The sequence below is a fragment of the Aspergillus aculeatus genome, assembly GCF_001890905.1.
Source record: "Aspergillus aculeatus ATCC 16872 unplaced genomic scaffold ASPACscaffold_3, whole genome shotgun sequence".
Taxonomy (NCBI): Eukaryota; Fungi; Ascomycota; class Eurotiomycetes; order Eurotiales; family Aspergillaceae; genus Aspergillus; species Aspergillus aculeatus.
In genome coordinates this window covers 1,985,925-2,012,580 of record NW_017962978.1, presented here as the reverse complement: position 1 = coordinate 2,012,580, position 26,656 = coordinate 1,985,925, and the positions used below count along the sequence as shown (strand labels likewise).

Sequence of the window (26,656 nt, the reverse complement as noted above, 5' to 3'; positions counted from 1 at the left end):
TGAGAACGAACTCCAAGACACCGTGCTCAAATCTGATATCTGTTACGAACCCGTCCAAATTACTGTTGAAGCAGAAGGTGGGACACATCGTGTATGAAGTCCCAGCACACTTATTGCGTCAAATCTCAATATCAGAGAGAACCTGAGACCTCGATGTCTTTGAGCGCAATGTCACATGGACCTAGTATACACATATTGCTCATCAGCAGACCCACCAGCTTGCATGATCAGGGATACCGCGTAAGCTGCACCGAACGCAGACTGTTAATCAAACATCAAAGCTAGAAGTATGAGAAAGAAGTAACAAGGAGACTTCACCCACGTTTTATGCTCTCATTCTTACTGCCACAAGCGATATGTCTCAAGAAAGACTCGGATACGGTGTCTGCTGGCGCAAAAGGAGCTAATAGCTTAGTGTCAGCATTATGTAAACAATAGACGCATGTAAACGACAACCCCTCGTCCGACCCCTCATACGACTGACCTTCCGATCCAGAAACGGACAAGACCCCAGAACACATTCTACAAAGGGCCATTGACATAATCTGCAATTTAAGTGAAAAGGACTCTGCCTCTCAGCAGTACTGTACTGTACGACACCTTCATACGACCCTCGACACACCATGTCTGATCTAGATTCCACAACACCTCGAGTATTCCTCATCCGCCACGGTGAGTTATACTCATTAACAGCTTTGGTTCTTGTCTTGCGTCGCAGATTTCCTAACCTTTGAAACATCAGGAGAGACCGAGTGGACCAAGAACGGCCGCTACACCGGCACCACCGAACTGGAGCTCACCCCGAAGGGTGTCGAGCAGGTCACCCAGACCGGGTCCCAGCTGATCGGACCGGGGCGACTGATCGATCCCGCCCGGATCGCCCGCGTGTGGGTGAGTCCGCGCCGGCGGACGCAGCAGACATTCCGGCATCTGTTCCAACCACCCGGGTGGCACAAGGGTACCGTCGACGAGCGTCTCGTCTCGTACACGGAAGAGCTGGCCGAGTGGGACTACGGGGATTATGAGGGCTTGAAGGTCGCTGAGATCCGATCCGCCCGCAAAGCGCGAGGGTTGGACCAGCGGAGGGAGTGGGTTATCTGGGAGGATGGGTGTGAGGGCGGGGAGTTCGTGATTTTTTTTTCCTCCCGTCAATTGTGATCTTGAGGATTCACGCTGATTGAGATTTTGCATCAGGTCGGCGCAACAGGTGACGGACAGGCTCGACGGTCTGATTGGGCGGATTCGAGAGCTGCAGGGGCCGTATATGGACGGCTCGAAGGCTGTGGATGTCGTTCTGGTATGATTCCTCTGTGAGAAGGAAGCAAAGAAAGGGATTATACTCGAGCTGAGCTGAGTATGCTCCCTATTTAGGTCTCTCACGGTCTTGTTCTGCGAGCTTTTGTGAAAAGGTGGCTGAATTATTCTTTGAGCACGCCGCTGCCAATGATGTTGTCGCCCGGTGCCATCGGGATTCTCAGGTATGAATGGGCCGTGCCTGAATGCACACGATGGGGTATGTTGACAATTATCTTTTCCACTAGTTACAAGAACCACGATATCAACGAGCCTGGTTTCTATATCGGCATGTCGCTTCCATAGCAGGAGCGGGCAGCGAGCACTAGCGTGTTCAAAGATTGTCTCGAGTTGAGGATACGATACTCGCGGACTGGCTTTACACGAGTGGTGCAAATAGGTAGTTTTTTCAGGTGGGCGTGTATAGGACGGATGACAGTTCCAACCATAGAGCCATGGTACGATAGTAGGCTGGATTACTATAGCTCTAAGCTAGCTAGTTCTCAAGTTCAGAAGTCTTCTGGAAATACCAAATATGATGGCATTAATATAGTCACTCTATACAATCTAAGTACGAGTGTAAGAAGCGATAAGATAAGGAAAACCCACTAAGCCCAATCCGGCCAACCATCAAAGAAAAGCAGCTAAGTGATGTCCGTCGCAATCCATCCCCGTCCAGTTCAACAACCAACAACCTCAGCATTTACTCCAAGTCCTCCTCTCCAACCTCCTCGCCAACCTCGAACCTCTCCCATCCAACCTTTTATTAGTCTATCAACAACAAACCTAAATCAAAATGTCCCAACCAACACCCACACCACCAACAGCACCCGCAACAAAACCCCACCTCCATCCGGAAAGCCTGACATTCACAAGAAAGAACCAAAACATGACGAAACTCCCAAAATGTACGCCTATCCCTTCCCCCAATCCCCAAATCCCTCAAACCAAATCCATCCCCCACCCCTGCTCCCCCCTCAACCTCAAAGCTAACACCCCCCCTTCCGCAGACGCCAAAATCACCAAACGCCCAATCCCCCACCCCGCCCCGTCAACACCATACACGGGCTCCAACGTCCCAAAGACCATCTACGTGTCGACCACCACACCCAAAATGAGCGTCGTGACGCGCGTCCGGAAGCTGCTGCGGCAGGCCGAGAAGCGCGCCACCGCGGGGTTACACTCCACGAAAGGGGGGCGGCACAACGGCGGGAGAACGCAAGCGGAGCGCGTGGCGCAGGTGCAGGAGGCGCTGCGGCGGGAGGAGGTGCATGTCAAGGCGACGGGGCGGGCGATTGCGAAGGCCGTGGCGGTGGGCGAGTATCTGCGGGATGCGGCGGGCGGTGGGGAGTTTCGGGTGACGGTGACGACGGGGAATGTGCTGGTTGTGGATGATGTGGAGGTTGATGAGGCCGCTAAGAAAAGGGTGGTGGAGGGGGCGGAGAGGATGAGGAGGGAGGTGGAGACGGGGGTGGAGGAGGGGAGTGGGCGGGTTTTGTCCAAGGCGGCAATTAAGAAAAGGAGGAGGGCTTTGAGGGGCTTGGGGTCGGTGGTTAAGGGTGAGAAGAGGGAGGGGGAGGGGGAGGGGGAGGCAGAAGGGGGTCCGGGGGAGAAGGAGGAGGGAGAGGATGAGGAGGAGGAGTTGCCCGAGTCGCGGACGAGGTGGGTTAACATGGTTGATGTTGTGGTGGGGTTGAAGTAGGATTCCTTGCTGGGTTGGGAATGATGAAGAATAATTCGAGACAATGGTGTTGATGACGAATGTAGCATCATCAGGGACATACCCACACCTATCCTGGATGCTTCGGCTGGAAAGCTTGCCTATCGTCAAACCACAGATATAGAGGCGTCAAGCCAAGGCCCCGCACACTTCAAGTCGAAGTGTGCTGTCCAGCAACAGACGATGGCACACCAGCTGCGCAGAAGAGACAGCAAGACATGCTGACTCCTTGCGATTGTCCCAGATCAGATATCTATCAGCAGACTATACAAGTCGCAGGCCATACTACAGCTACAGCCACAGGTGCAAGACTTTCATATGTTCAATCCATTCGCACCTTTAGGTGAACCAGCTTGTAAAAAGAAATATACACGAAGGACCGTGGGAGAAGGTTCAGAATTCATCGCGCTGCAACTCAAGGAAGTAATGCTATGTAGACTAATACACAAAGGCGGGTATGCCTTACATGACCTGCTTCTGCCCATGATAAGAAAAGAAAACATTAACAGGAAATAAACCACTGCGGCCAGGGATTCGTTACTGGATCAACAGGGCGCCAACGAAGAGATGATATCTAACAACTGAAAGGCAAGCGAGAGTCATGCAGGTTATGCAAAACAACAACTGCATATAATGGGGCCGCAAGAAAGTGCAAGTATAGAGAGAAGAAAGAAACCCACAGCCAACGCAGAGACCCTGTGGAGCGTTGGTTCAGAGTACACGGGGAGAGAAGGGGTCAGAACTAGAAAGCAATATGACGGGAGTAGAAAATGGGCTCAGTAAGGATTGGAAGGCGGTAGACCAAAAGGTCTCCAGGGTGCAATAACAACGGGGGTGAAAGGGACCTTTTCGAAATAAACGAAACAATTCAAGCCATTCGCTCAAAACAAACATAACATGGTGGCAGGAGATTTTTCATTTATCCATCTTCTGCCATCCATTCAGGTAGGCCATTAATCCGACCCCTAGAAGCACGACTCCCAGCATTGACGCAAATGGACTGGATTGCTCCAGAACGTCATGTCGGCGAGGCTGCGCGGCCAGTTTGGAATCTGCAGTGTCATCTTCTTTCATGCGGGGTGATGCAACAGGCTGCAGTCGTGGGTCGCTAGGCTCGGAAGCATCTTTCTCGATGGCATTCTCCGCCTTGGTAATCGTGGTCTCAGGAACATGGCTTGTTCCTGATGCCTCCATCTTGGCATTGCTCTCGGCACGCTCCGCGCGCTCTCGTCGTAATGTCTCAATCATCTCCGCCAGGGACTTGCGTGCTTCGGCCGTTTCACTTTCCGCATGTTGGGCCTGTTCTTTGAAGATCGTCACTTGCTTCTTCATTTCTTCCATTTCCTGGATCATCGTTTCCAGACGATGTTGAAGATCCTCGGTGCGAATGACCGCGGAACCCGCCTGCTCTACCTCGGTCGCAACTTCCGCGGCAACTTCGGCAGCAGGCTCTTCTACCGACTTATCCATCGGCGCAGTTTGCGTGGCCTCGTGATCAGCGTCGCTGCACACCGAAGTATCATGCGTACCATTTGTGACGGTCCGCATCTCCAAAGTTCTAGCCTTTTCTTCGGCGGATTCGCGAGCCGATCGCTCTTGAAGCAACATGGCTTCTAGTTCCTTGACACGGGCGCCTTGGGTGTCAAGCTCCCGTTTGGCGGATGACAATGCTTCAATCAGGGAAATGATTTGACTGTTATCACGACTGACAGGCGAGCTGCCACCAAGCTTGGGTTTCTCGGTATCGGAACGCTTCAGGGGGGAAAGGGAGTCTGTGCCATTTCGAGGTAGAGCGTCCGGCTTCTCAGGGAGCGGTTGCTGTGGAGGAGGTGCGGGAGGCTCGGAAAACCGTGAGAAAGAGTCTACACGAGGGATTTTGGGTCTGCCATTGATTGCGCGAGAGGCATTGGTATCTGGCGGCGAGTGCTTCGCCTTTTCTTTCTCGGGCTGACCGGGTTTCATCAGAGTCGTCAGGAACTCATCCGTCAGACGGAGCTCCTGCGATTGCTGTTTCGCCTGTTTCATTTCGCTCTGGTGTTTTGATTAGCCTGAGTCAGCCCCGAAGAGAACACAGTCACCTACCGTGAGTCGCTTGACCACTTGCTCTATTGAGATCGGCGAATTCCAGTAGTTCATTTGACGCTGTTGCTGCATCGCATTGAACTGACTACTCGCTGCGCTTTGTACACTGCGATTGCTCATGGTACTACCTGACCGACCGCGAAGCTGTAGCATAGGTTGGGTGAGTGGCGACGGAACAAGGCCATTGCCAGCCGAAGGATCCAAGTCGCCGAGCGTCAGGTCGAGTATGTTGGGAATAGACGCATAGATGCCCGCATGCTCGACCTTGGCGGACACCTTGTGGTGGACAATCGTCTTCTGATCTTCGCTAACAATATCTATTCCGAGTTCTAAGGTATCGTTCTCGCGCAACTCATGAGGATCGGATTCGCGGTTCTCCTGGGACAGGCGCTTTCCGTTCACGAATGTACCATTAGACGATTTTACATCGCGGATCCAGATCTTCCCGTTCTTATCGGCCCAAATCTCAGCGTGCTGCCGTGATAGCACCTTCGAGTCGAAAAAGCCATTCACTGGAGTGGGCACTGTCTTCGCATTGGTCTGTCGGCCAATGCGTATCAGCTCCGGGTAAAAAGGCACGGTGATCTGTTTCTTCTCGAAAGTGCCGTTAATGGGCAAGAGGGTCAAGATCGCAGGCGGGTCGCCCTGTGGCACGCTCCCAGCGCGGAGGCCATTTTGTTGCTGGGAGAGTTGGAGCATATGCTGAGACGGAACAATGGATGACGGCTGATGGACCGCGGACAAAGCGCCAGGGCCGGAGGAAAAGGCCGGCATGGCTTGAGAGGAAGGTGGAATGCCCCGTAGGGACTGCGGCTCGGAATTGGAGGTATGCCAGAGATTTCTCGAAGATTTCTTCTTGCCCCAGGTATTTGTGGGCGCAGATTGTGCGGGGCCCGGGTTCTGTTCAGTAAGAGCCACTGTAGTTGAGGCGGAGCCGTTGGATCGGAGGGATGACGAAGAGTTCGATCTCTGAACGGTCTTTCGAGGCATAAATGTCCGAGACACTTCTTCCGCATCCATTGAAGAAAAAGCACCTTGTCCTCCGTTACCAGTATCGAACCATCCCATGCGAGGCCCCGTTTGCACACTAGGTGGTGATGCCACAGCAGTCATGGAGAAGGATCACCGGAGGGAGGCGCTAAGTGTTGTGAATTGTAGCTCGGTGGGTTTATCACATAGGCACTCGTCCGGTCAACGGTGACTGCAACAAGGGCAAGAGAGAATATTCACTCGGGCGACAATCAGCTGCTGCAACTCGTCGCGACAGATCCTCGAGGTGAAAGAAATGCAGCGATGGCTGGCGCGCCGACAAAAAAAATGGCTGTTGTAACCCAATACCACTGTTGGGAGGAGGTCACGTTAGCAATAATTCCCGGACGAGTCCTTCGATAAACATCAAAGCCCCTTCGGAGTCGAGGCAGCAACGACAGCCGATGGGGCCCCTTAGCCCCTCTCTATTATAAGATAGATCACATTGGACTTACCAGTGTTTCACTCGTACAAAGGGCCGAGATCAGATTAAAGTGGGTTTGGGCGGGAGATTTAGAAAAGCGCTGGGAGGAGACCAGGGAGACGTCAAGGTCTTGGCCCAACCCGAGGAGCGACCGGCAGAAGCAACGGTCCAGCGAAGGGAGAAGATTTCAGGGAGTAGGTAAAAAGAGGGCACACGCAGGACGGAGCTGCCGCCGTGCATAGGCTCTGAGGCCGTCGAGAAATATGAATCGACACACTAGGATCAGACGGTTTGCGACCAGATCCCATGGGTGTGGTTACCGGCGACTGAAGCGGGAGCGAGCGAGAGGGAGAGCCCACAGCATCATCAGCTCACGGACTTCCTTCTCTCCTCCTTCTCCTGCTGTTCTCCCCTAACCTCCACCCGCCTCAGGCCTCTATCACGTGAGGCAACACGTGTGGCTTATGTCATCCCCGGCCAAGAGCGTGCCGGATCCGGCAGGCGGTATCACGTGGTTGGCATCGCCTGAGCCTCGGGGCTTTGCATGCGCTGGAGCTTCGCTTTGCATCTCGACGCCGGCAGTGTCTTCGTGTACTCGTGTACTGTACCCTTGACCTATTCTTCTTTACCTCAGTTTTAATTTTCTTCCTTTCTTCATCATGCCTGTTGTTGCTGGTCCCCCTCAGGCCCACGGCCCCAACACCTTCGAGAAGAGTAAGTCTCAGACAATCCGCAGTACAAGTGGACACTATGGAGTCTGGCTGCTCCGGGTTTCTATGAGCATGTGCTAATCAAGTCTACAGTGAAGATGGGTGCTTTGATGGGATCCAGTAAGCCTCACTTTATCTGACCTGCCAAAAATCGCTAGGGTTGGGAGCTAACATCATCACTCGCCAGCTGTCGGTGGTATCATGGGCTTCATCATCGGTAAGTATCCATGCGAAGGAGTCAAAAACTGAATAATCAGCTGACAAGCCCCAGGCACCGTCACTATCTTCCAGTATGGAGCCGGTCCCAACGGTGTTTTCCGCACCCTGGGTAAATACATGCTTGGTTCGGGCGCCACTTTCGGGTATGTGGTTGGACTATACCTTGTTCTTTTTTTTTTCGCTGTTCATATAAGCCAACAACCCCCGCTAACAAATCCCGTGTTAAATAGTCTCTTCATGTCCATCGGTAGCGTCATCCGCACCGAGGGCCCTTACAATGACGCCTGGCTCCGCGCTCGGGGTCCCCCGATGATGCTCCCCCGCCAGAGCCCCCTTCGTCCCATGCGCGAGTAAACCACCCGAATACCCTCGAAAGGACTGTGGAAGCGGAAAGGGAGAGATGAGACGAGGATGAGCAGCGAGCAAAATTGTACAATAGCTATACTGAATGACGGTTTCTGCGGATCACGGCAGTTATTTTGATCGCAGCTTTCCAGCGGTTTTGAGAAAACTCGACTCGCTTGCTGAGCCAGAGAGCAGACAGAGAGAGCCCTGGACGCGGGCTATATTGTGTACATAGGTGGAAGCTGAGGTTCTTCGGAGCCGCCTCGAGTCCGGGAAAGCCCTGTGATGTATCTTGGCGTTTATAGCACGGTTGGGTAATTTTAATGGACGGTCATGAATGATGACGACAGAGATATATCTTGTATGGTCGGCGGAAAGCACAAACGCGGTTTTGACTGCGTGGTTCTATGTAATAATGGTCTATTGAGCCCCAAGATCCACCACTCTATGTATCTAACCCCAAAAATGAAATCGCTAAAGGAGATCGCTCCCGCTATATACAGCGCACCCTACAACTCCCCCATATTACAACCCCTCGAACCAAGACACCCCTATTAATTCCCATCCTGCTTCTTCGGCGCCCACACCAACCAGCCACACCCGATCAGAAACTTAATGCCGGCCGCCAACCAGAACGTCGACGCCATCCCGCCGGCGCTGCGATTCAACCACCCGCCCACGATCGCCCCGACCAGCAACATCACCACACCGGCGACGCGGCGATTGCGCTTGACATTCTTGCCAGCGAAGATGTTCATGTCGGACGCGATGTCGAAGTACACGCTCGTGATCACGACGCTGGGGATCTCGTTGTAACCCAGCGAGCGCGTGGAGTTGATCGAGCCCGCCGACTGGAACGCCAGCAGGCCGATGGGGATCAGGTCCAATAGCATGTGGTGCTGGTGCGCGCTGTTGACGCTGGGTTGCGCGATCAGCCCGGCCTGGATCAGCGACACCGCGATCACGATCAGCGCCACCTGCACCATGAAGGAGGCGAACAGCGTCCCGCGCCGCGTGGGGCCCAGCAGCCGGCCGGCGCGGCTGAAGCAGAACGAGCCCAGCAGGAAGCTGCTAATCGAGACGAGGGATTTGAGCCAGCCGTAGGGCGCGTCGCGGGGCAGGTTCGAGGCGCCGAGGCCGAGGACGATGGTGTTTCCTGTTATTTGTTTTTGGTTGGTCATTCGGTTTTTTGGGGGGGGGAGGTGGTTTATGGAAGATGAGAGGGGAGGGGATGGTAGGGTTTGTAGAAGGGGAAACGATGCGCCGCGGGGAGGGGAGTGGAGGAATCAACCGAAGAACTTACCAGTCTGCATGGCCAAGAAGCACGACCAAGCATTGAAGGCCGAACTATCGCAGAGACCCGTCAGGAAGCATAGCACCACACAGATCAGATCCGCGTAATTGCTGTCGATGTTCTGTTTCAACCGACTTTCTTTGCTGCCGCCCATCATCCCCTGCAATTTGCCGGATTTCTCGGACGACGACTCCACGACGGGCAGGACCGGGGATTTGCCAGTGTCAAAGGGCTGGGACATTCTAGCCTCTCGATGATGATGATGATGATGATGATAAAGGACTCGACTGGTATGTAGCCAACTTGTGAAGTGGACTGGAGCCGACGTCAGAGACAAAAAAACAAACAGATGAGATCGATCCTGGGGAAGCAGAAGGTGGGAGAAGGAAGGGTGTAGTTTGAAGGACGGTCCACTGGCACCCTAAACCCTAGATACGCCCTCAAAGAGTCATTGTTCCCTCTTCAACCTTTGACTAAATGATTAGTTTCCGCTGATGAAGTTTTTCCGTTGAGGCTGTTTTCGCGTCTTCGGATATCCCTCCTCGTGAAACTTTAATTGCTTCGTTTCTTCTTCTTCTTCACTTCTCCAATTCCACGCCGAGGCCAGACTTAAAAGCACGCAATTGCTTGTCGTGAAGACGGCATTTTCCTGGCTCCACAACGATTCATTTAGGGTGGGCTACTAACAGACCTGGAAAGGGCCAGAGTCGTCAGCCCTATGCCTATGGAGTCATCGGCAAATGGTTTTGGATAATTCTTTGCCAGAGCGGAACAGTCGGCTTCGCGCTAGCCTCCACAAGGCTGATATACTCCCCGCTCATTGGGTGCGGTGACCCGACCACGAGGCTAGTGCCGAAAGCTTAGGGCCGATGCCGGGCTTGCCCTTTTGCTTCCAAGTTCGCTGCTATGGTAGGTCGCTGCTAGGTATGCGGTAGCTACACATGCTTGCAACTGGTGCCTTGAAGACTCTGAAACGAGTGATACTATCTTGCTCTAGAAGTCTCAGTCTCAATAAGATCTCACAACCTCAGTAGTTGGATTTCAGAAAAGCTACCACTAAAATATTGAAAGAGTACTCAAAATATAGACGTTGCTAAGTAGCGGACAGAAAAAGACTGAGTAGAAGTGAAGTAGACATGGACAAGATCTGGGAAAAGCAAAAGCATGCTTATAGCCTCGACACTCCCCCTAGTGAAGGTGTGCTCCAAGTTTCTTTGATAAGGTCAGCGCACTTCTCACCGATCCCGTATGCAGGCATTTGTGTATGGCCTCCATGCAGCGTTGGCATGACACTGCAATCAGCAACGCGCAACCCGGATACCCCCCGCACTCGTAGCTTATGGTCAAGAACGGCGTTAGGGTCACCATCCTTGCCCATAGCGCATGTACCTGCCGCATGGTAGCCTGTCAAATAAACATCAGTACGGGCACGCCTGAAAACAGATAGGATTTGACTTACAGGTCGTTCCGTGCTCTTTGACATAGGGAATCCACTCTTCTCTTTTGGTGTACGTATGATGAGCCAGGTTGGGTGGCCACGATCCCTTAACAATGTCTTTCGTTCCAGCTCCTTTGGTGATGATCTCGTTGGCAAATTGACAGGCTTCTGTGAGAACAAGAAGGTCCAATGGATCCGAAAGATAATTGCAGTCGACGATGGGATTCTCAAGCGGGTTCTTCGAGGATAGTGTCACGCTGCCTCGAGACCGGGGAGAGAACAATTCCGCAATGATAGAAAATGCATGCTTGTGATCGATAGGAAATTGGTCGTACTGTTTGGGACCACCATAACATTCCGTGGTGAAGAATTCAATGTTCGGCTGCTTCGGAGTCAAGCCCATTGGGTCACGACCGGGCTCCCGTGGTGCATCCCGCCAAAGTGGCTCGTCCTTGAGACGGTCGTCAAGTCGGGCAAATGCAAAACAACCAAATGGAAACGTTGAAAGGAACCCTTCTTTTTTCTCCTTCCAGAGTGCGTAACTCTTCTCGAAGCTGTCACCGTGGTGGACGAGGTGATCATTTGTCAAGCCGGGCTTTTCGGTCTCATAGAACATGAACACAATCTAGGAACCACCTGATGAGCAACGTGTGTTCACCAACTCGGAATTCTCCTAAGAGCAACATACCATATGGTCAAGGAGGTTCTGACCCACTCCTGGCAAGTCCACCTTGCATTCAATGTCATGCTTATTTAGCTCCTCCTTGGACCCTATTCCAGATCTCATGAGAATTGCTGGGCTGCAGTACGCACCCCCAGAAATGATAATCTCTCTCTTTGCGTAAATAGACCTCGGGCCATCGGGCGTGATGACCACCACTCCTTCAGCCTTCAAGCCCTCAGAACCTTGCCCTAGAAGAACCTTATCGACAGTGGTTTCAGTCATAATTGTGACATTGGACCGGAGGTATCCGTTCGTAATAAAATCACCACTTGTTGTACGGATACCCTTGTGTACTGTTCGTGGTACGTGACCACATCCGTGGGGCGTTTCCCCAGTTGTGAACATGTCATGGTCAAGTGGAAGACCCTGTGAGACAAAGGAGTCCATAATCAAATTGCTAATTGGTGCAAGATCGTGTGGCTCGATATGCAAAGGTCCGGACTGGCCATGATACTCGTGGTTAGCCTTAAACCAGGGCTTCGAGTGAAATGTCTCGGCCTGCAACCACATGTCAGCTCAATCAAATGGTATCGCATGTCGCAGCATCGCGAAAAGTGACCAACCTTTCGCATGTATTGAAAGAACTCTTGACCACTCCATCCATCTAGGCCCCAATCATCGTAGTCTTGCTTACAGCCACGGATACAGAGGGTTCCGTTGCAGCCACTACTGCCGCCTAGGAACCTGCCCCTGCTTAGTTTGACCTGCCGGTCGTCAACACCGGACATTGGACGTGTGACAATGTTCCAATCCGTTTCTTTATCAAAATTGGTGGACCAGCTGAAATTGCCATGATCAATAATGTTTCATGTAGGTTTGTTATCGTATCACTCACGCCCCGGCCATGTGAACACTCTCCAGATCTTTGTTATGTTGTCCAGCCTCGATGACGAGGATTCTCACTTGCGGGTTCTCGGCCAGCCGCCCTGCAACGACGCATCCTGAAGTGCCTCCTCTGATTGAAGATTGTTAGTTGCTGTGTAAGTGATTGAGGGTATTGAATGAGATGATGTCCGCCCACTGACCGTAGACATACTTACCCGCAGATAATGTAATCGTAAAATTCTCGATCCTCCATCTTTTCCGTCATTTTGTATGAGGAATTGGGATTAGCGATAGTAAAAAGGAGAAAGGAATGGCAGTGTCAGGTTTCTCAAGACGCAGGCTCCTTTTAAGGACATCGGAGTAGAAAGGAATTCCGCGATCATATTCGGTGAGCCGCAGCCATGCTGCAACTCGATAGCGCGTCCACCAATGGGAACGAGCATCACACAAAACTACCGACAATAATGGTAAGCTTCGATAGCTCGCTACGGAAATGATCGATCAGATGTGGAGGAATGTGGAGTCGCCGAGACTTTTCGCGGTGTACAAGAATGCGGGGTAGCTGTGAAGACGAATAGAATATATCACAACCATCACGGAAATACGCGGGTTTGCCTCCTACCGCTGGCGGCCCGATTGATCGGAGCTGCTTTCGCTCGTCAGATTAGAGTTGCGGGCCAATTCCGCAATCTGGCTCAATTTTGAGTCGTCATCAATAGCCAATTGTGGCGTTTGAGGATTGCGATGGCCTGTATATAGTGCGTTGGTCTCCTCGAGTCCTTTGCCAGATGTCTCCGGAACGAAGACCCAGACGAACAGAAGTCCCAGCACGGATATGCCTGTGAAGAACCAAAACGTGCCTTTGGGCGTGAGCGAGTCGTGACTGAGGAGCAACATAGGGGTGGCCTAGGTGGGTTAGTGTATTGTTGATGTACAAAGGTCCTTTGGATGAAAAGCCAAACCTTAGAAACTCCAATCCGGTTGGCGTAGTGCCAAAGTGTGACCAGGCTTACTCCGACAATTCGAACTCCCAGTGGGAATGTTTCCGCTGGGATGAGGTACTGCATAGAGTTCCATCCAAGCGCCCAACTAAGTCCGGTCATGTAAATCATCACAATCGCCCCAATAGCTGTGTGTCTGACTGCTGGTTCCTGCTGCGAGCTCGGCGACAGGGCTGCGAAGATTGTGAGAAAGATAGAATCATATGCAAGAGCTATGATCTGGATAACCAGACCGAGATAAAGCGTCTTCCGCCTGCCCAATGCATCGAGCAAGAAGAGAGCGGAAACCAGCGCAGATGCGAATTTGACAGCTCCAAGGATTGCTGTCGTGAAGAGCTTTTGCGATTGCCCCTCGATGCCAAAGAGCTCAAAGAGCTCAGGAGCATAAGCTAGGCTTGGTCAGCATGAATCCTTAGTTGATAGTCGGAAAGGGCTCTATTTGGCTCACTTGTCACAGAATTGGGACCGGACCACTCTCCTAGACATTGAAGAGTGAAGATGAAAGCGATACGCCTCAAATTGTCCTTCGTTGTGAAAAGCTCTTTGATAGCACCCAACACACGCAGCGAAGATCTATTCTGGTGCTCCAATTCGACCTGGGCCTGGGCGTTCGCTATCTCAACATGAATGCCAGGGTCCATGACGGACAAGTTCCATAGTCTTGCGAATGAGTGTAAGGCAGCTCTGGGACGATTTATCTTGCACAGAAACCGAGGACTCTCCTCACAGAGAAAGGAACAAAGTAAAAGTAATCCTGCCCACATGATTTGGATGCCCTGCGGAATGACCCACTGTCTGGCACTCGCGCTGGCAATATGAATGGAGGCACCCCATATGGAGAAGTACTAGACACCATCAGCGACAGGATACCATATTGTCGATCACTATTCTTTACCCCTATCATAATTCCCAGATATTCTGACATGCCGTACATGCCGACAATCATGCCGCGCACCTGCCGTGGAGCCACTTCACCCAGGTAAACAGGTGCAATCACGCCATACTGCCCAATGCCTAGGCCCATGATAAACCTTCCGGCGTATACTTGTCCAAGAGTATGTGATGTAATGAAGACAACCGAACCGATGATCCAAAGGAGGCAAGCTTGACGCATTGTCCATAGCATACCGATGCGCTCGCAGAGGATAAAAGCAACTATAGCCCCCGGTAAACTGCCGATATGTACCATAGACGTGACGTCGGATAATCGATTTGCCTTTTCAGAAGCACTGAGATGGCTGGCGTGTAGGTGAAACTGGTCGATGAAGGATTGCTCTACAACAGTACTAGCAATTAAGCCGCCATCGAGACCTAGTCCAGGTCAGTTGAAGCTGCTGAATGCAGGGGAATGAGTAGCCTTACCCCGAGCGGCACCCGAGAACCCAAAGCAGAACGCTGCACATAGTAGTCTGAAAGACAGCTTGTTCTGGAAGAGAGGGTGCTGGCGGTGATGCCTCATCATGACCAGGGAGGATGGAATCGAGGGCTCGGTTCCTGTTTTGCAGGACGTTGGAGGTTGGAAGACATGATGTTCTCAACTCTCGTACGGAAAAACAAGACGAACTGGATGCCCAGTCGCGGATTTTTCCCGTAAACTGTGAGTGACTAATAATGCTCTCTTGAAGATCGTCTAGGCTGAAAGAAAAAGGGAGTCGTCCAGCGCCGTTAGCCAGTGATACTGAGATAAACATGGATGATGTGGAGTTAGGTGGGTTTTTTTGTTCAGCCTTACCCGCACCCCGACAGTCACTGGTCCACCCTCGCCAACATGATTTGCTCTTCACAACCACACTCGGGTTTCCTTGCCTGTAATTGCTTATCGTGGGATACACGTACACCTTTCGTCCCTAACAAGCCTTCGGAGCCGTGACTGGCTTTGTCATATGCGCCAATGAAGAGAGATCTATTACGAAATCACCTCTACCAACTCGAGTAGGCCCTATCGATTTCTTTGCGAGCGAGTTCAGTGGCCGTGGTGAGTGGCTAGATGCACCTCTCCCCAGTGACGCAGATATCGACAGCCTTCAAGTTTCTCAAGGGATTCAAGTTCTTAGCCGTGCTGACGTATCTACTATCACTTCATGGTCGGACCTTGAGAGCCTCGAGACCTAGTCACGCTAAGATCATGTTAGCATTACAATCTACTCATTAACATGATACTGACGCCCCACCGCTACAAACTGAGCCTGCAATGGGAGTCAAAGCCACGGCCGTGCTCCTTCGAAACGCCAGCACTCGTGACTACGAAGCCAACAATGGGTTCAATATTCTTGACCTTTATCAAGGCAGTCTTTAAAAAGCGTTAAGCTAGCTTCATGTTGCTTAACATTACGAAAGCTCTGCAAAATCCACCCATCCTGACATAGGTCCTTGTTTAGTCCGGACCTTGAAATATCTCTATGCGACAAACTAAATATTGCCGCAAGATAAGAATATTTCACTTGTGAGCAAGCAGAAACCTTGCATAAGCAAAGGATCGCAGCAGATCCGTTCAAGTGTACCGGTCAACACCTACGGAAGTCGGGGGCTCAGGAAGGATAGCGGTTCAATTACTGCGACAGTATACCGGCAAAACCGGATCCTTATTGCCCTGTTTGCCGGATGCGTATCGCGAGTCCCGTAGTAGAAGCCTTGCGAAGCTCAGCTCAGCATCTGTAGGGCTGTTGTAACGTCACCTGGTACGAACGCCTGCTCTGTGTTTCTGCCTGTCCATGTCTTTTTGAACCTGCGATAATGTTGCGGTCCTCTTTCCAGATTCACTTCTACTGAAACACGACACTACCATCCGGTACTTTCTCAGCTAGGGACTGTGCACACTAGGTTTATTCGAGATGCAGTCGTTTCGCTTTCACGATATAGAGTCTCTATTTCAATCGTCGCTACAAGAAGCGTTGATTAACGGCTGGGTAATGCCTTGGGAGGATCTTTTGCAGGCTGTATACAGACAAACCCAGCCTTGAGCTCTCGCTTGCAGACTGCGAATACCGAACATCAGCTATAAGTCGGCTCTCTCTGGCCGGACATTTTCTACGAGTCCAATCGTGCGGGCTAATTTCTGCTGTTTCCACAAAAGTCACTAGACTCTTCGTTCGCGAAATGAACCCTAGCAATGGGGACATGATCAAGATTGTCCCCTACGTCACCGTTCTACCTTTCTACGAAGGATCTGGAAATAAGGCAATTATACTTTGCAGATGGAAGGCAAATATATTGCCATTATCGACAGCAGCGGTTCAGTCACGATCCCTCACTGTTTCCAAAGAGAGTCGTTCTGTTCAAGTCCAAGTTCAATATTTTGTATCCTCGTCGGTCTCTGTCCAGATATATACTACCAACCGCCGTTGATTGACACAAATGCTTTTGGTCTTCCACACTTGTTCAAGCCAATCTGTCCAGCAAATTCGAACCCAGTGACTGGCCCATTATCTCCAGCGTCCATTTGCCGCAACTCAAGCCCGAAAGACTGTTATATCGTATAAAAACCCTATCCGGATGTGCGGGGTTTTCTTTTTCATCATCGGGAAGTGGCGGGGTCTCGGCGCTGATAACAAAAAACTTGTATCTACCCCCTCCCATCGAATCCTTGAAGGCGTCGAACCTTCTGGCCCTTCCATTGTGAGGTTCGGTTTGGCCTACCCCTCCTCTAGAAGACACCACTGCGTACTACTGTAGGTGCTAGATAAGTCTGTTCCTGAATTGAAGGGCCTAGGATGAGGGGTTTAATGCCCTTGAAGGAATCGCTCGATCTAAAGAGGGCCTAGAGCGTCGACTGGCCTACTCCGTAGTGACAAGACAGACTTGAGAGATTTTCAGCATTGGACTCCCAGTGCTGAGGCAAATGGTCGTACTATACATCCTAATCTGGACCAACATCACTGATTCTGTCATTGATGGCATCGAGCAGACTTTCGCAACGCCAGCGCGTTATCCGCACGCTTCTTCGCCACTTCGCAGCAGCACGAAATCGACACACGAGCTGGTGCAATGACGATGACTGAAGGCTCGGACTAAAGCGGGGTCAAATGCAGCCGAGCAAGGCTCCTCTCGAGCTGGTCATGGAAGCCAAACACCGACCCTCGTGCTGGATAGCCGTCCTTCCCGAGTTGCTCCCGAGACTCTCAGACCGGCCTTCGATGGCACCATTCAAGAGATGTTGAGCCCCTAAGCCATTGTATGTCCTTGCCAAGCACCTCGCCCGTCTCCTCAGTCACTGTGCGTACTGCGTAGTGTAACAGAAATAGCGGTGACAATGACCCCCTTTTCTTCACGGGGGCCACATCCTAAGCTCAGCGATTGTTCTTGGTGGTGCTTGAATGCGGCTATGGTCCGTGCATTGGACGAATGTCTCATTGAACTCCTGGTCCTATGGTCTTGGCTGATGGAGGCTGTTCGAGATGTCATGGGCGGCCACGAGGACCACAATGGACAACACTGTTTTGTGGGCGTGGATAGTCGAGGTTCTCAGCATCCGAAGGATTCTATCGGTGTGACGGTTGCTGCAAGTCAGGCAGTAGCTCCAGATTACAAATCTACGGAACATGGCGCTTTGTTGTGGTAGTTTGTTGTGGTTGCTGTTGTTGTTGTTGTGCGTTGGAGCGGACCCCAACCCAAAGGAGCCCCGGTTAATTTAATTGCACACTGCAAGGGGAAGAAAGACTGCTTCCTTTGCCTCAGGAACGGGTGGAGAGAGAGTGGGTGGGAAAGTGGGTGAGTGGATGCCTTAGACGCTTCTAGTGTCGGCCTAGCGCCCACTAATCAGTCATCACGCCCTCCTCCCCTTTTTCCCTTGACCTTCCAGGCTCCGATTCTCTTCCACCCACAAAGAAACGGAGGCAAACCAAACCAAAGAGAAAACAAAACGCCTTCCTCATCCTCGCCACAGACAAAGCCTCATGTCGCACAAACCTCTGAAACAAAACACGAACGCAGGGGAAGAGGGGTAGAGAAAGACCATTGCAGAATGAAAGAGAAAATCAAATTAGACTGGGGAACCATCCGGGCGAATCCGAATTGATCCAGGGGTTCGGACTCGATCAAGGGTCAGCATTTGAAAAAAAACGAGTCAAACCCAGTGAGACTAGCTTCGCGACCATCAAACCCTGTCTGGTAAGACCGCCAGACCCCTCTTCCATGGATCCGGATCCAACTATCTCGTCATTGGGCTGACACCCTCAGGAACCAAAGCTAATACGGGGCCTGGTCAGGTTAGTGACCTCGCTAGAGCCCACATCCAATCGTCCTTATACTCGACCGGGATAAGCCTGCATGCGAAAAACCCAGAGGCGAGAAAGGAGTCGGGCTCTCATCCACCTCAACCCAGACCACGACCGCCAACGCAGTACGTACAGTACTGTCCCGGTGCCACCGGATGTGCTGGCGGAGCTTCGTGGCGCCGTGATTTTGTTTCTCGGCAGGCGCCGTGTGGTCGACTCGACGTGAGTAATGTCCCCGGGGCATTCTTGACGGCCCCAGGGCCAATCGACTTGGCTCAAAGCGCCCCTTGCGACTCGCCGAGGAATTTTCCCGACCCATCGCTCGTGTTATGGGCTTGCGGTGCCTCTGGCTGTGACGGGCTCGAGACCGACGGCCTCGAACCTTGAACTTTCCTAGGGGCTCTTTTTGGGTTCTTATTTAGGGTCCGCGTCCGCCTCGCTCACGGCCGTCCCTTTTTCTCTCCTGCTACCCCGGCGCGTCGCATAAAACATCGATTTGTTTCACACTCGTTCGGCTTCGAGCAGCGCTCCCCCTACGGAAACTCTTCCCCAACCGGCATTGTCACTCAGACGCTCACTCATTCGCGTCTTTGTCCGTCGCCTGTCACTCATTCCTTTGACTCGGTAGCTGCGCTCGCCTCATTGCCAATTCACGCATATATCTTGTCCGACCCCGGCACTCGATCATTTGAAGCCATACACAATCCCTCTATACAATCCAAACCATCAAGATGAAGATCAGCGCTATTGCCTCTTCCCTGCTCTGCCTGGCGGCTGCCCAGCTTGTCGCCGCAGACGCCGACACCACCTCCACCTCGACGGTGACTACTTTCCTCACTCGGACGCTGGTTCACGTTGACACCGTGACCTCGTCGAGCGCGTCGACCACGTCCGCACCTCTGATTCCCACCCACGCGCCCAGCGCTCCTAGCAGCTCGGTGGCTGTCAGCTCCTCTGCCGTCCCGACCTCGCTCGTCGTCGCTCCTTCGGCCAGTGCCTCGGCCACCGCGTCTTCCGTTTTCACCGGCGCCGGTAACGTCAACACCGCTGGCATGCCTGTTGCGCTTGTCGCCGGATCTCTGGCTCTGATCATGGGCGCTCTGTGAGCAAAAGTCAGCAGAGTTAACAATTGCCAGCTTGGTCGAGATTGATTGCGTGTTCAAGCCGGCTCCGAGGCTCAGGTTACACCATCATGACCACCAGACTCTTTTATCACTTTTCCCACTGTCCCTATTTCTTTTTTTTCGTCGCTTATACTTAATTTCTCTTCGTTCGACCTCAGGTTCCCTGATCGCGATCAGGGAACCGGATGGGACGCTCGGTTATGGACCCATATACCCCTTTATGACGTTTCAGATATGACGAGTTGATGGATTTGACGGCTGGTGGTGACCAGCGCAAGTATCTCTCCGGGGAATTCAGTTTATATACCTATTTACTTTCTTACTTTCTTGGGGTCTCGCTGTGAGTTTGGAAGCTGTGCACATATGTAGTGGTGAATCCAATGTATAGTGGCCGAATCCCCGAATTTGATTGTAGTTTTTTTTTTTTTTTTTATCGCCGCAGAGATAGAATTAGAAAATCAGAATAAGATCGGAGTCAGACAGAGTGAACCTAGAAATAGCTGTTCAGTATCGTAGATGCCAAAAAATGACCTGGAAAAGGGTACCTAGTAGTGTTATCGATCTCGCCCTCCTCTCCGTAGTCCGCACTTATCGCCCCGCTTCGAACCAGCGCGACGCGTCTCCAACAACAACAAAAAAAAATCAGGAGAAACCCCTCCATTCTTCAACTCAATCGCGAACAAACATTCCTTCCTCAAGCCTTTCTTTGAATGACAGCTCCGACCTGCAAGGTCAGCGTCAAGAAAGGCTAGTGTAATCCCATTAGCGCCTCCCCAGTTGATCGACATTCTCTCGGACGTCATTCTACCCGACGGGTGCGAGGTGATCTGATCTGATCTGATCTGCTTCCCCCGATCGCTTTGCCTTGCTGCCAAACTCTCGAGGAGAGGGCGGTTTTCTTCTTTCTGTCCTTTGTGTCTTCACCACTCCAACCCTTTCCTCGACTACGTTATTTCAGTTCGACTATTAGAGAGAAGCCGAGAAAAATGGACCCAACCCTCGATCCCCCGCTCCCACCACCCCCGCGTCGCATTCACCACCGCGCCTCGCCAACCCGCCGCCGCGACCATTACCAAAACAACCACAACCACCACTACCGCCTCACCGCCACCGCCACCGCGCGCTCCCGCTGCGACGACCGCTCCAGCCAACCCTCCAGCGACCCGGCCTTCTTCTCCAGCGACGATGTCCCCGGCTCCGGCGGCTTGGAGAACTACACCGGTTCTGCTGCTGCTACCCACGCAAACGCTACAACACATCACCACCATACTTCCGGAGCTGGGGGCTTGGCGGGTAGTCGGAAGCGCCGGTATCGCGGGACGTGGTGGGGGGAGAAGATGATGTCGTCCGGGGGGCATCAACAGCAACAGCCATCGGGGCAGGAAGGGGCTAAGCGCAATAAGAGGGTGGATTTTCGGGAGAAGAGGTTGGTGGATAGTGGCGTTTGGATGGGGAGTGATGATTCCTTGGCGGGTGGGTTTTTGGGCTCCGATGCGTCGTGGGGGGAGGAGGTTTGGGCGCAGTTTGTTGGGGGAGGGGAGGGGGAGGGGGCTGATGGGAAGGTGTTTGGGGATGGGAATGGGATTGGGAGAAGGGGGGAGGAGGGGGAGAGAAGGTCTGATGGTGAGGTTGGGGGTGAGGTGGAGGTCGAGCAGCAACAGAAGCAGCAGCAGCATTGGGGGGAGCAGGTTTCTGGGTTTGCGAGCTCGCAGGGTCAGGGGCAGAGGGGTACCTTGCTGGGCCTGGGAGGGTTGAGGCGCGGGATCGAGGAAGAGCCCAGGGAGCATCAGATCGCGCGGGCGATTGTGAATGATTGTCTGGAGCGGGGGGATGATAGTGTGGACTTGAGGTGAGTGTCTGCCCCCGAGTCTCCCGAGCACCAGGCATGGCATGAACACCACTAACAACAACAGCGGCGGAAACCTCCGCAGCATCCCGTCCGGCCTGCTTCGTCCGCTGCAGCACCTCACCAAACTCCCCGCCATCAAGGAACCCCCCGTCACGGAAGACGTCTACACCTCGCTCGAGCCGTTCCTGAGGCTGTTCCTCGCGGGGAACGCCCTGCCCAAGCTGTCCGGCGAGCTCTTCGAGCTGGACACGCTGCGCGTCCTGAGCCTGCGCAACAACAAGCTCACCGAGATCCCGCCCGCGATCCGCCGCTTGACCATGCTGCAGGAGGTCAATCTGTCCGTAAACCGGCTGCGCAGCCTCCCCTGGGAGCTGTTGTGGTTGATCCGCAAAGGCGACCTGAAGCATCTCACCGTGCGGCCGAACCCGCTCCTACAGATCGACGATGGAGCCCACGACCCCGAGGCCGCAGTGGCCGAGTGGCACGTCCCCCGCGAGGAGCTGCGATCGTGCGTCTACGAGGGCCCCGCGCCCGAGGAAGCCTGGGCCCCCGTGCATGTCGCCACGGGCCCCGTCCGCCGCTACAATGCCGAAGGCGTGCTGCTGCCGCCGGCCGGCAGCAGCACCAGCACCAGCACCACCAGCTCGCAGCCAACGGCAATGGAGCTCGATGCCGACACCGACACCGACGCCAACCCCCAAGACCGCCCAGGCCCAACACCCCCAGCTGCCTCGCGCGTCCCCTCCCTCCGCGAAGTCGCCCTCCTCTCGCTCACCCGCTCCCCGTCCTTCGATCTTCTCTCGGACGCCGAGCTGGCCGGCTACCCGGCCCTGATGCTGCGGCTGCTGCGCGATGCAAGGGAGGTGCGCGCCGGCGGCGGCCGCAGCTGCTCCGTGTGTCACCGCGGGTTCGTGCTCGCGCGCACCGAGTGGATCGAGTGGTGGGACTGCAGCACGTACGAGAATGGGTTGAAGGGCCCGCGGCCGTCCGGGGAGGGGCTTCGGCCATTGCCCTTCCGGCGGTTGGGGTGTAGTTGGGGGTGTGTGCCGGGAGCTGAAATCTGAGATTTGAGGGGGGTGGGTGTGGGAAATTTGAGGGGAGGGGGTTTGGGGCTGTATATACTGTGGATCAGGGGTTTCTGTAGGTTTGGGGGGTTGTGGGGTGTATGTATTGTACATTTTGTGTATCATTTATGGCATATACTTAGACCATTAGTTGTCGGCTTACGGGGCAGGATGAAGCGAGTTTGACTGCTTTGCTTGAGCATGTTGTTTGTGTTTGTGCTTTGTTTATTCGCATGTTTGCATGAAGTTTCAATGTGGATGTGGGTGTGGATTCTTCTTGACCAGCTTTGAAATGTAGTCACATTCTACTTGTGGAGTGTATTTCCTCCGTCCCTTTCTGGGATGATTTGACGAAGATATGGATATTGGAAATGTTAAGAAGCGTGGAAGTCGCCTGGCCTGAATTACTCCCACGACCACGACTTTTTTTTCGCTCACGCTGATAATGCAGACAATCCAGTGTATTATATCTCTGCGCAAGCCACAAGACAAGCATCCACATCGAATACCTTCCGGACCCCAGCAGTCAAATCTACAGCTTCCCCCTCACCCTCGCCACCCCCCTGGGCCTCTCCTCCCCCAAATCCCCCACCGAAGCCTCGAACCCCTCCTCCGAAGCCCTCAACATCTCGCCGCCCTCCGATTTTCTCGACTGATAACATTCCCAAAACCGCTCCTCTGCCTCATACCTCGCAAACCAACCCCCCAACCACCCCGCCATCGTCCCCACGCACCACCCCACCTCCTCGACAACCAACATATGCGACCCCGTCCCCAACACCGCCTTCTCCACTTTCCCCTCCTTGAATCCACCACTCCCGCCCGTCCCGGACCCCGTCAACAGGAGTTTCTTGTCCTGCTCCGCCGGCGGCGAGAGATAGCTCCGTCCCCCGAAGATCCAGAGCACGCTGGGCCGCACGAAGGGGAGATTACGCATGCTGATCTGGCACTCCGGGCGGGAGACCCTGAAGGGCCGCTCGAATTCACTGTCCCAGTCCGGGAGGAGGAGAGGGTCGAGGTTGGCGGAGGCGGGTTCGAGGTTCGGGACACTGTAGCTCCATGCTTCGTGGTGCTTGGTTGTTGTTAGGGTCACCGCTTTTGTCGGGGTGGGTGGAGGGGTTTGGGGGTTTTCTTTGGGGGTAGTTGTTGGGTTGCTGGTGTTGTTGTTGTTGTTGTTGTCTCCGGGGTTTAGGGGCGTGGTGGTAGCAGGATACAGCCGGGTCGGAAGCTCACGCAGCCCGAATTGGAGGTACCGGGATGCGGCGCGGGGGTCCCAGCGGCGCAGCAGGGACTTGCGGAGGGCGGATTCGGCGGCGGCGCGCGAGGGCCACAGGTCTTTGCGGAGGGCGGCGGAGCGGGACGGGTTGGGGCTGCGGCCCGCGGTGCGGCTGGCGAAGTCGAGGATGACGGGTTCGATAAGGATGAGGGTTGAGAGGAGGCGTGGGTGCATGATTGAGAGTTGGACTCTGTTTTTGCTTGTCAGAGGAGTGTTTTGGTGACGTTTGATTTGGGGATTGGTAGGGAGAATAGCGTACAGCTGCGCACATCCCATGCTATGGGCGACTCCGATGATCGGTCGGGTCATTTCCTCGCGGAAGTGGTTGATCATGTGTAGGAGGTCGCGGGAGTGGTCGAACCAGCTTGCTGTTCATTCTGTGTTAGAGTTGTTCTTGTCATCGCGGGGTTTGGGGCGGGGGGGCTGGGCTACTGTGATCGCCCTGGATATCCTCGTTCAGGACACCGCTGGCGCCCTGGTTCGAGACGTCGGCGACCCAGATGGCCCGCAGCGGGATGGAGTGTTGCTTCAGCTGGGCGTAGAGGTCTTCCCATAGTGGCTCGTAAATTTCCTGCACTTTATGATCAGGGCGCCATTCTTCTGAGGTTTGCTAGATTGACTTACTTTGGGAAAACCCGTGCCGTGCGCCCCGATGATAGTGACAGCATGCTCGGGGATAGGGTCGGGTCGGCCGACAGGGATGTATTGTTTGATGGAGAGTCGGAGAGCGGTCTCTTGGCGGCCTTTGATGGCGTGGTGGTGATCGCGAATATGCTGGCCGGGAATCGAGTGCTCGATAATGCGAAATGAACTGGTCTCCATGATGGCTAACTTGCAGAATTAGATGTTGACGGAGGTGGTGGTGAGCTCTGGGGATGTGGAGTAGAAGGAAAGCTTGAGTGCGGGTGCGGGGGAGGTTCCAGTGCGGAGTTCCAGCGCCCTTTCGGGTTGATTTCCCCATTGTTACTGTACAGTAACTTAGTACAAGCTGACTGACTAGTGCTGATCTCAGCTGATTCCTGTGCACATGAATTCCAGTGACACCATGCACGCTGCACTCTACAAGGGATACATTTTTACACAAATCGACATGTGATGATGAGTAGAACTTTGTTCCTCCATTCTTATTTTCGCATTGTCAGATTACTTGCTGACCGACTCCTACCCAAACAGTGCCGCGATCTCATCCTCGTACAGGCTGAGAGTCTGCAAACGGGCTACGCTACCCTTAATCGTACGCACAAAAGGCTTGTCCTTACTCGCAATTATGATCCGGTCCGCCGAGAGTTTGACACAGTCATGCACATGTGCATTGACCTTTTCGAGATACGGATGTAGACTCTCAACCAGAGACTGATGATCATGACCCACCTCCGCCTCGGGGAAGAACTCGACAAGGAGCACAGGCGCTGGACGACCGTGGCCACCGATCAAAGCCGACTTCACACCCGGGTGGGCTTCAACCTCAGGCTCCAACAGCGAGGCATGCAGCCCGTCCGCGTGTGCGAGAGCCACGTAATCGTCGGTACGCCCGATGATCTTCCACGAGCCTTTGTGCTCAGGGTGCTCAACCCACAGATCCTTGGTCTCGAAGCGATCTCTGTCCGGGTACGCAGAGAATATCTGCTGCATAGCACATTCTGGTCGCCGAACGAACACTAGCTCATGCAAATTATTGAAACGATGCTCGAACTCGGCGCCTGCGTGTTTCTGGAAGGTGATGTAGTCCCACGGGCGGTCCTTGTCTTGGACTGTGGTGAAATAGCCCCCTGCTTCGGTGCTGCCTATACAGGGCACTAGATGAGTATATGGAGCCAGTTGTGCACCGGCTTTGGCAGAAAGAGGCGCCCCGGCAAAGTGCACATACTTGAGGTTGCGTAGAGCCTCCAGTCCAGACGGTATGAGACAAAGCTCATCGATGAGGGCGGGAGTGAGCAAGGCTCCATCCACTCGGCCATAACGCAGGATGTCCGCAACAACCTGGGGTGAAGGGGGAACCGACGGACCCACCACCGCGACCATATGAACGAAGGAGGTCATGGACAGTGTCATCACCGTACCCACAAACTAGAATAGTCAGTATTCCGCGCGCGAAAGTAGACCCAAGAGTTCTAGACACACATGAAGCGAAGGTAGCGGCGTGTACCACCGTTGAAGAGCATATTGATGCACGTGAGTATACTCGATGTCCGGGAGAGATGCAGCAATGTCTGGACTCGTCATCATCCGATGGGTATACGTAATGGGTTTGGGGAAGCCTAACTCAAACTTGTCAGCGGGCAGTGTACCAGAAGTAGCCATAGCCCACGGAGGATGGATGTCTACCGGTTGTGCCAGAGGTATGGAAGACAATCCACGGGTCATCCTTTCCCTCCTCCCAAGTCTTAGAATACGTATACGGCGCAGCCTCAGCATCCTGCAAGAAGTCGCCGAGCTCAGGAACCGTCAAAGTCTGAATCTCAGGTGTCTCCCGAAGAATAGCCGCAACATGGTCTGCCATGGACGCAGGTCGCAAATATACCGTGCATTTCTTCTGCCGGAAGATACGTAGTTGAGCCTCGGGCGTGATGAGGGGAGAAGGAAGGACGATCTATAGAACGACATCAATGTCACTTCCTCGTGGGCAAGAGAAATCCAGGGCAACAGACCACTTTCTGCAGCTTGGCCGCGGCAACAGCAAGAATGGGATAGCGAAAATCCTTTGGACCCGCGTAGGCGAAGCAGTGAAATGGCTCTGTCGTGGCAGGCAGATGCTGGTGAAGCCAATGGGCGGCGTGGTTGGCTGCGTTGTTCAGTTGTTGGAAGCTGATTTCTCGAAAGCCCCGCGATAGATCGGCATCGTCGATGGGGACTGATACCCACGGGCTGTTGGGTTCGTTCTTTGCACGGTTCTCCACGACGCTAGCGAGAATTCGCTGGCCGTGTTGGATGCTTGGTAGAGGGAATAGTGGTTTTTGTTGTTCCATGGTGATGTTTCTTAGGTTTGAGAGAGATGGAGAAGAAAGTGGGTGGAGGGGAAGGGAAAG

At 53.5% G+C, this 26,656-nt stretch overlaps 11 protein-coding genes across 11 annotated transcripts; 5 read left to right on the top strand and 6 right to left on the bottom strand.

Moving 5' to 3' along the window:
* The first annotated feature begins 531 nt into the window (after nt 1–531).
* Nucleotides 532–1,849, top strand: ASPACDRAFT_1853759 (histidine phosphatase family protein). The gene is made up of 5 exons (XM_020197326.1): nt 532–672; nt 743–1,124; nt 1,195–1,297; nt 1,372–1,478; nt 1,542–1,849. Exons 1-5 carry the CDS (start codon nt 624–626, stop codon nt 1,597–1,599), a joined length of 699 nt encoding a protein of 232 aa, XP_020059532.1. The 5' UTR covers nt 532–623; the 3' UTR covers nt 1,600–1,849.
* A 333-nt stretch (nt 1,850–2,182) lies between these two features.
* ASPACDRAFT_40516 (ribonuclease P subunit p20 family protein) lies at nt 2,183–2,995 on the top strand (the record flags this gene model as incomplete). Its single annotated transcript, XM_020200769.1, has 2 exons — nt 2,183–2,201; nt 2,304–2,995. 2 exons carry the CDS (start codon nt 2,183–2,185, stop codon nt 2,993–2,995), a joined length of 711 nt encoding a protein of 236 aa, XP_020059531.1.
* A 933-nt stretch (nt 2,996–3,928) lies between these two features.
* ASPACDRAFT_24083 (putative cytoplasm to vacuole targeting Vps64) lies at nt 3,929–6,208 on the bottom strand (the record flags this gene model as incomplete). Its single annotated transcript, XM_020199250.1, has 2 exons — nt 3,929–5,044; nt 5,096–6,208. The coding sequence occupies 2 exons, from the start codon at nt 6,206–6,208 to the stop codon at nt 3,929–3,931; spliced, it is 2,229 nt and encodes a 742-aa protein (XP_020059530.1).
* Nucleotides 6,209–7,123: 915 nt separating this feature from the next.
* On the top strand, nt 7,124–8,168 carry ASPACDRAFT_76272 (MGR2/ROMO1 family protein). The gene is made up of 5 exons (XM_020204675.1): nt 7,124–7,262; nt 7,352–7,378; nt 7,446–7,475; nt 7,530–7,620; nt 7,708–8,168. Exons 1-5 carry the CDS (start codon nt 7,208–7,210, stop codon nt 7,829–7,831), a joined length of 327 nt encoding a protein of 108 aa, XP_020059529.1. The 5' UTR covers nt 7,124–7,207; the 3' UTR covers nt 7,832–8,168.
* A 208-nt stretch (nt 8,169–8,376) lies between these two features.
* On the bottom strand, nt 8,377–9,270 carry ASPACDRAFT_23940 (YoaK family protein; the record flags this gene model as incomplete). The annotated part of the gene is made up of 2 exons (XM_020199239.1): nt 8,377–8,978; nt 9,126–9,270. The coding sequence occupies 2 exons, from the start codon at nt 9,268–9,270 to the stop codon at nt 8,377–8,379; spliced, it is 747 nt and encodes a 248-aa protein (XP_020059528.1).
* A 1,014-nt stretch (nt 9,271–10,284) lies between these two features.
* ASPACDRAFT_23289 (GMC family oxidoreductase) lies at nt 10,285–12,356 on the bottom strand (the record flags this gene model as incomplete). Its single annotated transcript, XM_020199185.1, has 6 exons — nt 10,285–10,520; nt 10,576–11,179; nt 11,243–11,770; nt 11,842–12,058; nt 12,114–12,233; nt 12,319–12,356. The coding sequence occupies 6 exons, from the start codon at nt 12,354–12,356 to the stop codon at nt 10,285–10,287; spliced, it is 1,743 nt and encodes a 580-aa protein (XP_020059527.1).
* A 365-nt stretch (nt 12,357–12,721) lies between these two features.
* Nucleotides 12,722–14,563, bottom strand: ASPACDRAFT_23387 (uncharacterized protein; the record flags this gene model as incomplete). The annotated part of the gene is made up of 5 exons (XM_020199195.1): nt 12,722–13,009; nt 13,066–13,493; nt 13,553–13,949; nt 14,000–14,415; nt 14,467–14,563. 5 exons carry the CDS (start codon nt 14,561–14,563, stop codon nt 12,722–12,724), a joined length of 1,626 nt encoding a protein of 541 aa, XP_020059526.1.
* A 4,485-nt stretch (nt 14,564–19,048) lies between these two features.
* On the top strand, nt 19,049–19,423 carry ASPACDRAFT_40510 (uncharacterized protein; the record flags this gene model as incomplete). Its single annotated transcript, XM_020200768.1, has 1 exon — nt 19,049–19,423. The coding sequence occupies one exon, from the start codon at nt 19,049–19,051 to the stop codon at nt 19,421–19,423; it is 375 nt and encodes a 124-aa protein (XP_020059525.1).
* Nucleotides 19,424–20,427: 1,004 nt separating this feature from the next.
* ASPACDRAFT_58132 (leucine-rich repeat domain-containing protein) lies at nt 20,428–22,354 on the top strand (the record flags this gene model as incomplete). Its single annotated transcript, XM_020203314.1, has 2 exons — nt 20,428–21,290; nt 21,355–22,354. The coding sequence occupies 2 exons, from the start codon at nt 20,428–20,430 to the stop codon at nt 22,352–22,354; spliced, it is 1,863 nt and encodes a 620-aa protein (XP_020059524.1).
* Nucleotides 22,355–22,886: 532 nt separating this feature from the next.
* ASPACDRAFT_40508 (putative toxin biosynthesis protein) lies at nt 22,887–24,452 on the bottom strand (the record flags this gene model as incomplete). Its single annotated transcript, XM_020200767.1, has 4 exons — nt 22,887–23,820; nt 23,890–23,998; nt 24,063–24,201; nt 24,255–24,452. The coding sequence occupies 4 exons, from the start codon at nt 24,450–24,452 to the stop codon at nt 22,887–22,889; spliced, it is 1,380 nt and encodes a 459-aa protein (XP_020059523.1).
* A 280-nt stretch (nt 24,453–24,732) lies between these two features.
* ASPACDRAFT_114030 (putative AMP-binding enzyme) lies at nt 24,733–26,636 on the bottom strand. Its single transcript, XM_020195764.1, has 4 exons — nt 26,279–26,636; nt 25,956–26,220; nt 25,752–25,888; nt 24,733–25,697 (listed from the first exon to the last, which is right to left on the bottom strand). The coding sequence occupies exons 1-4, from the start codon at nt 26,594–26,596 to the stop codon at nt 24,792–24,794; spliced, it is 1,626 nt and encodes a 541-aa protein (XP_020059522.1). The 5' UTR covers nt 26,597–26,636; the 3' UTR covers nt 24,733–24,791.
* Between the last annotated feature and the right edge of the window lie 20 nt (nt 26,637–26,656).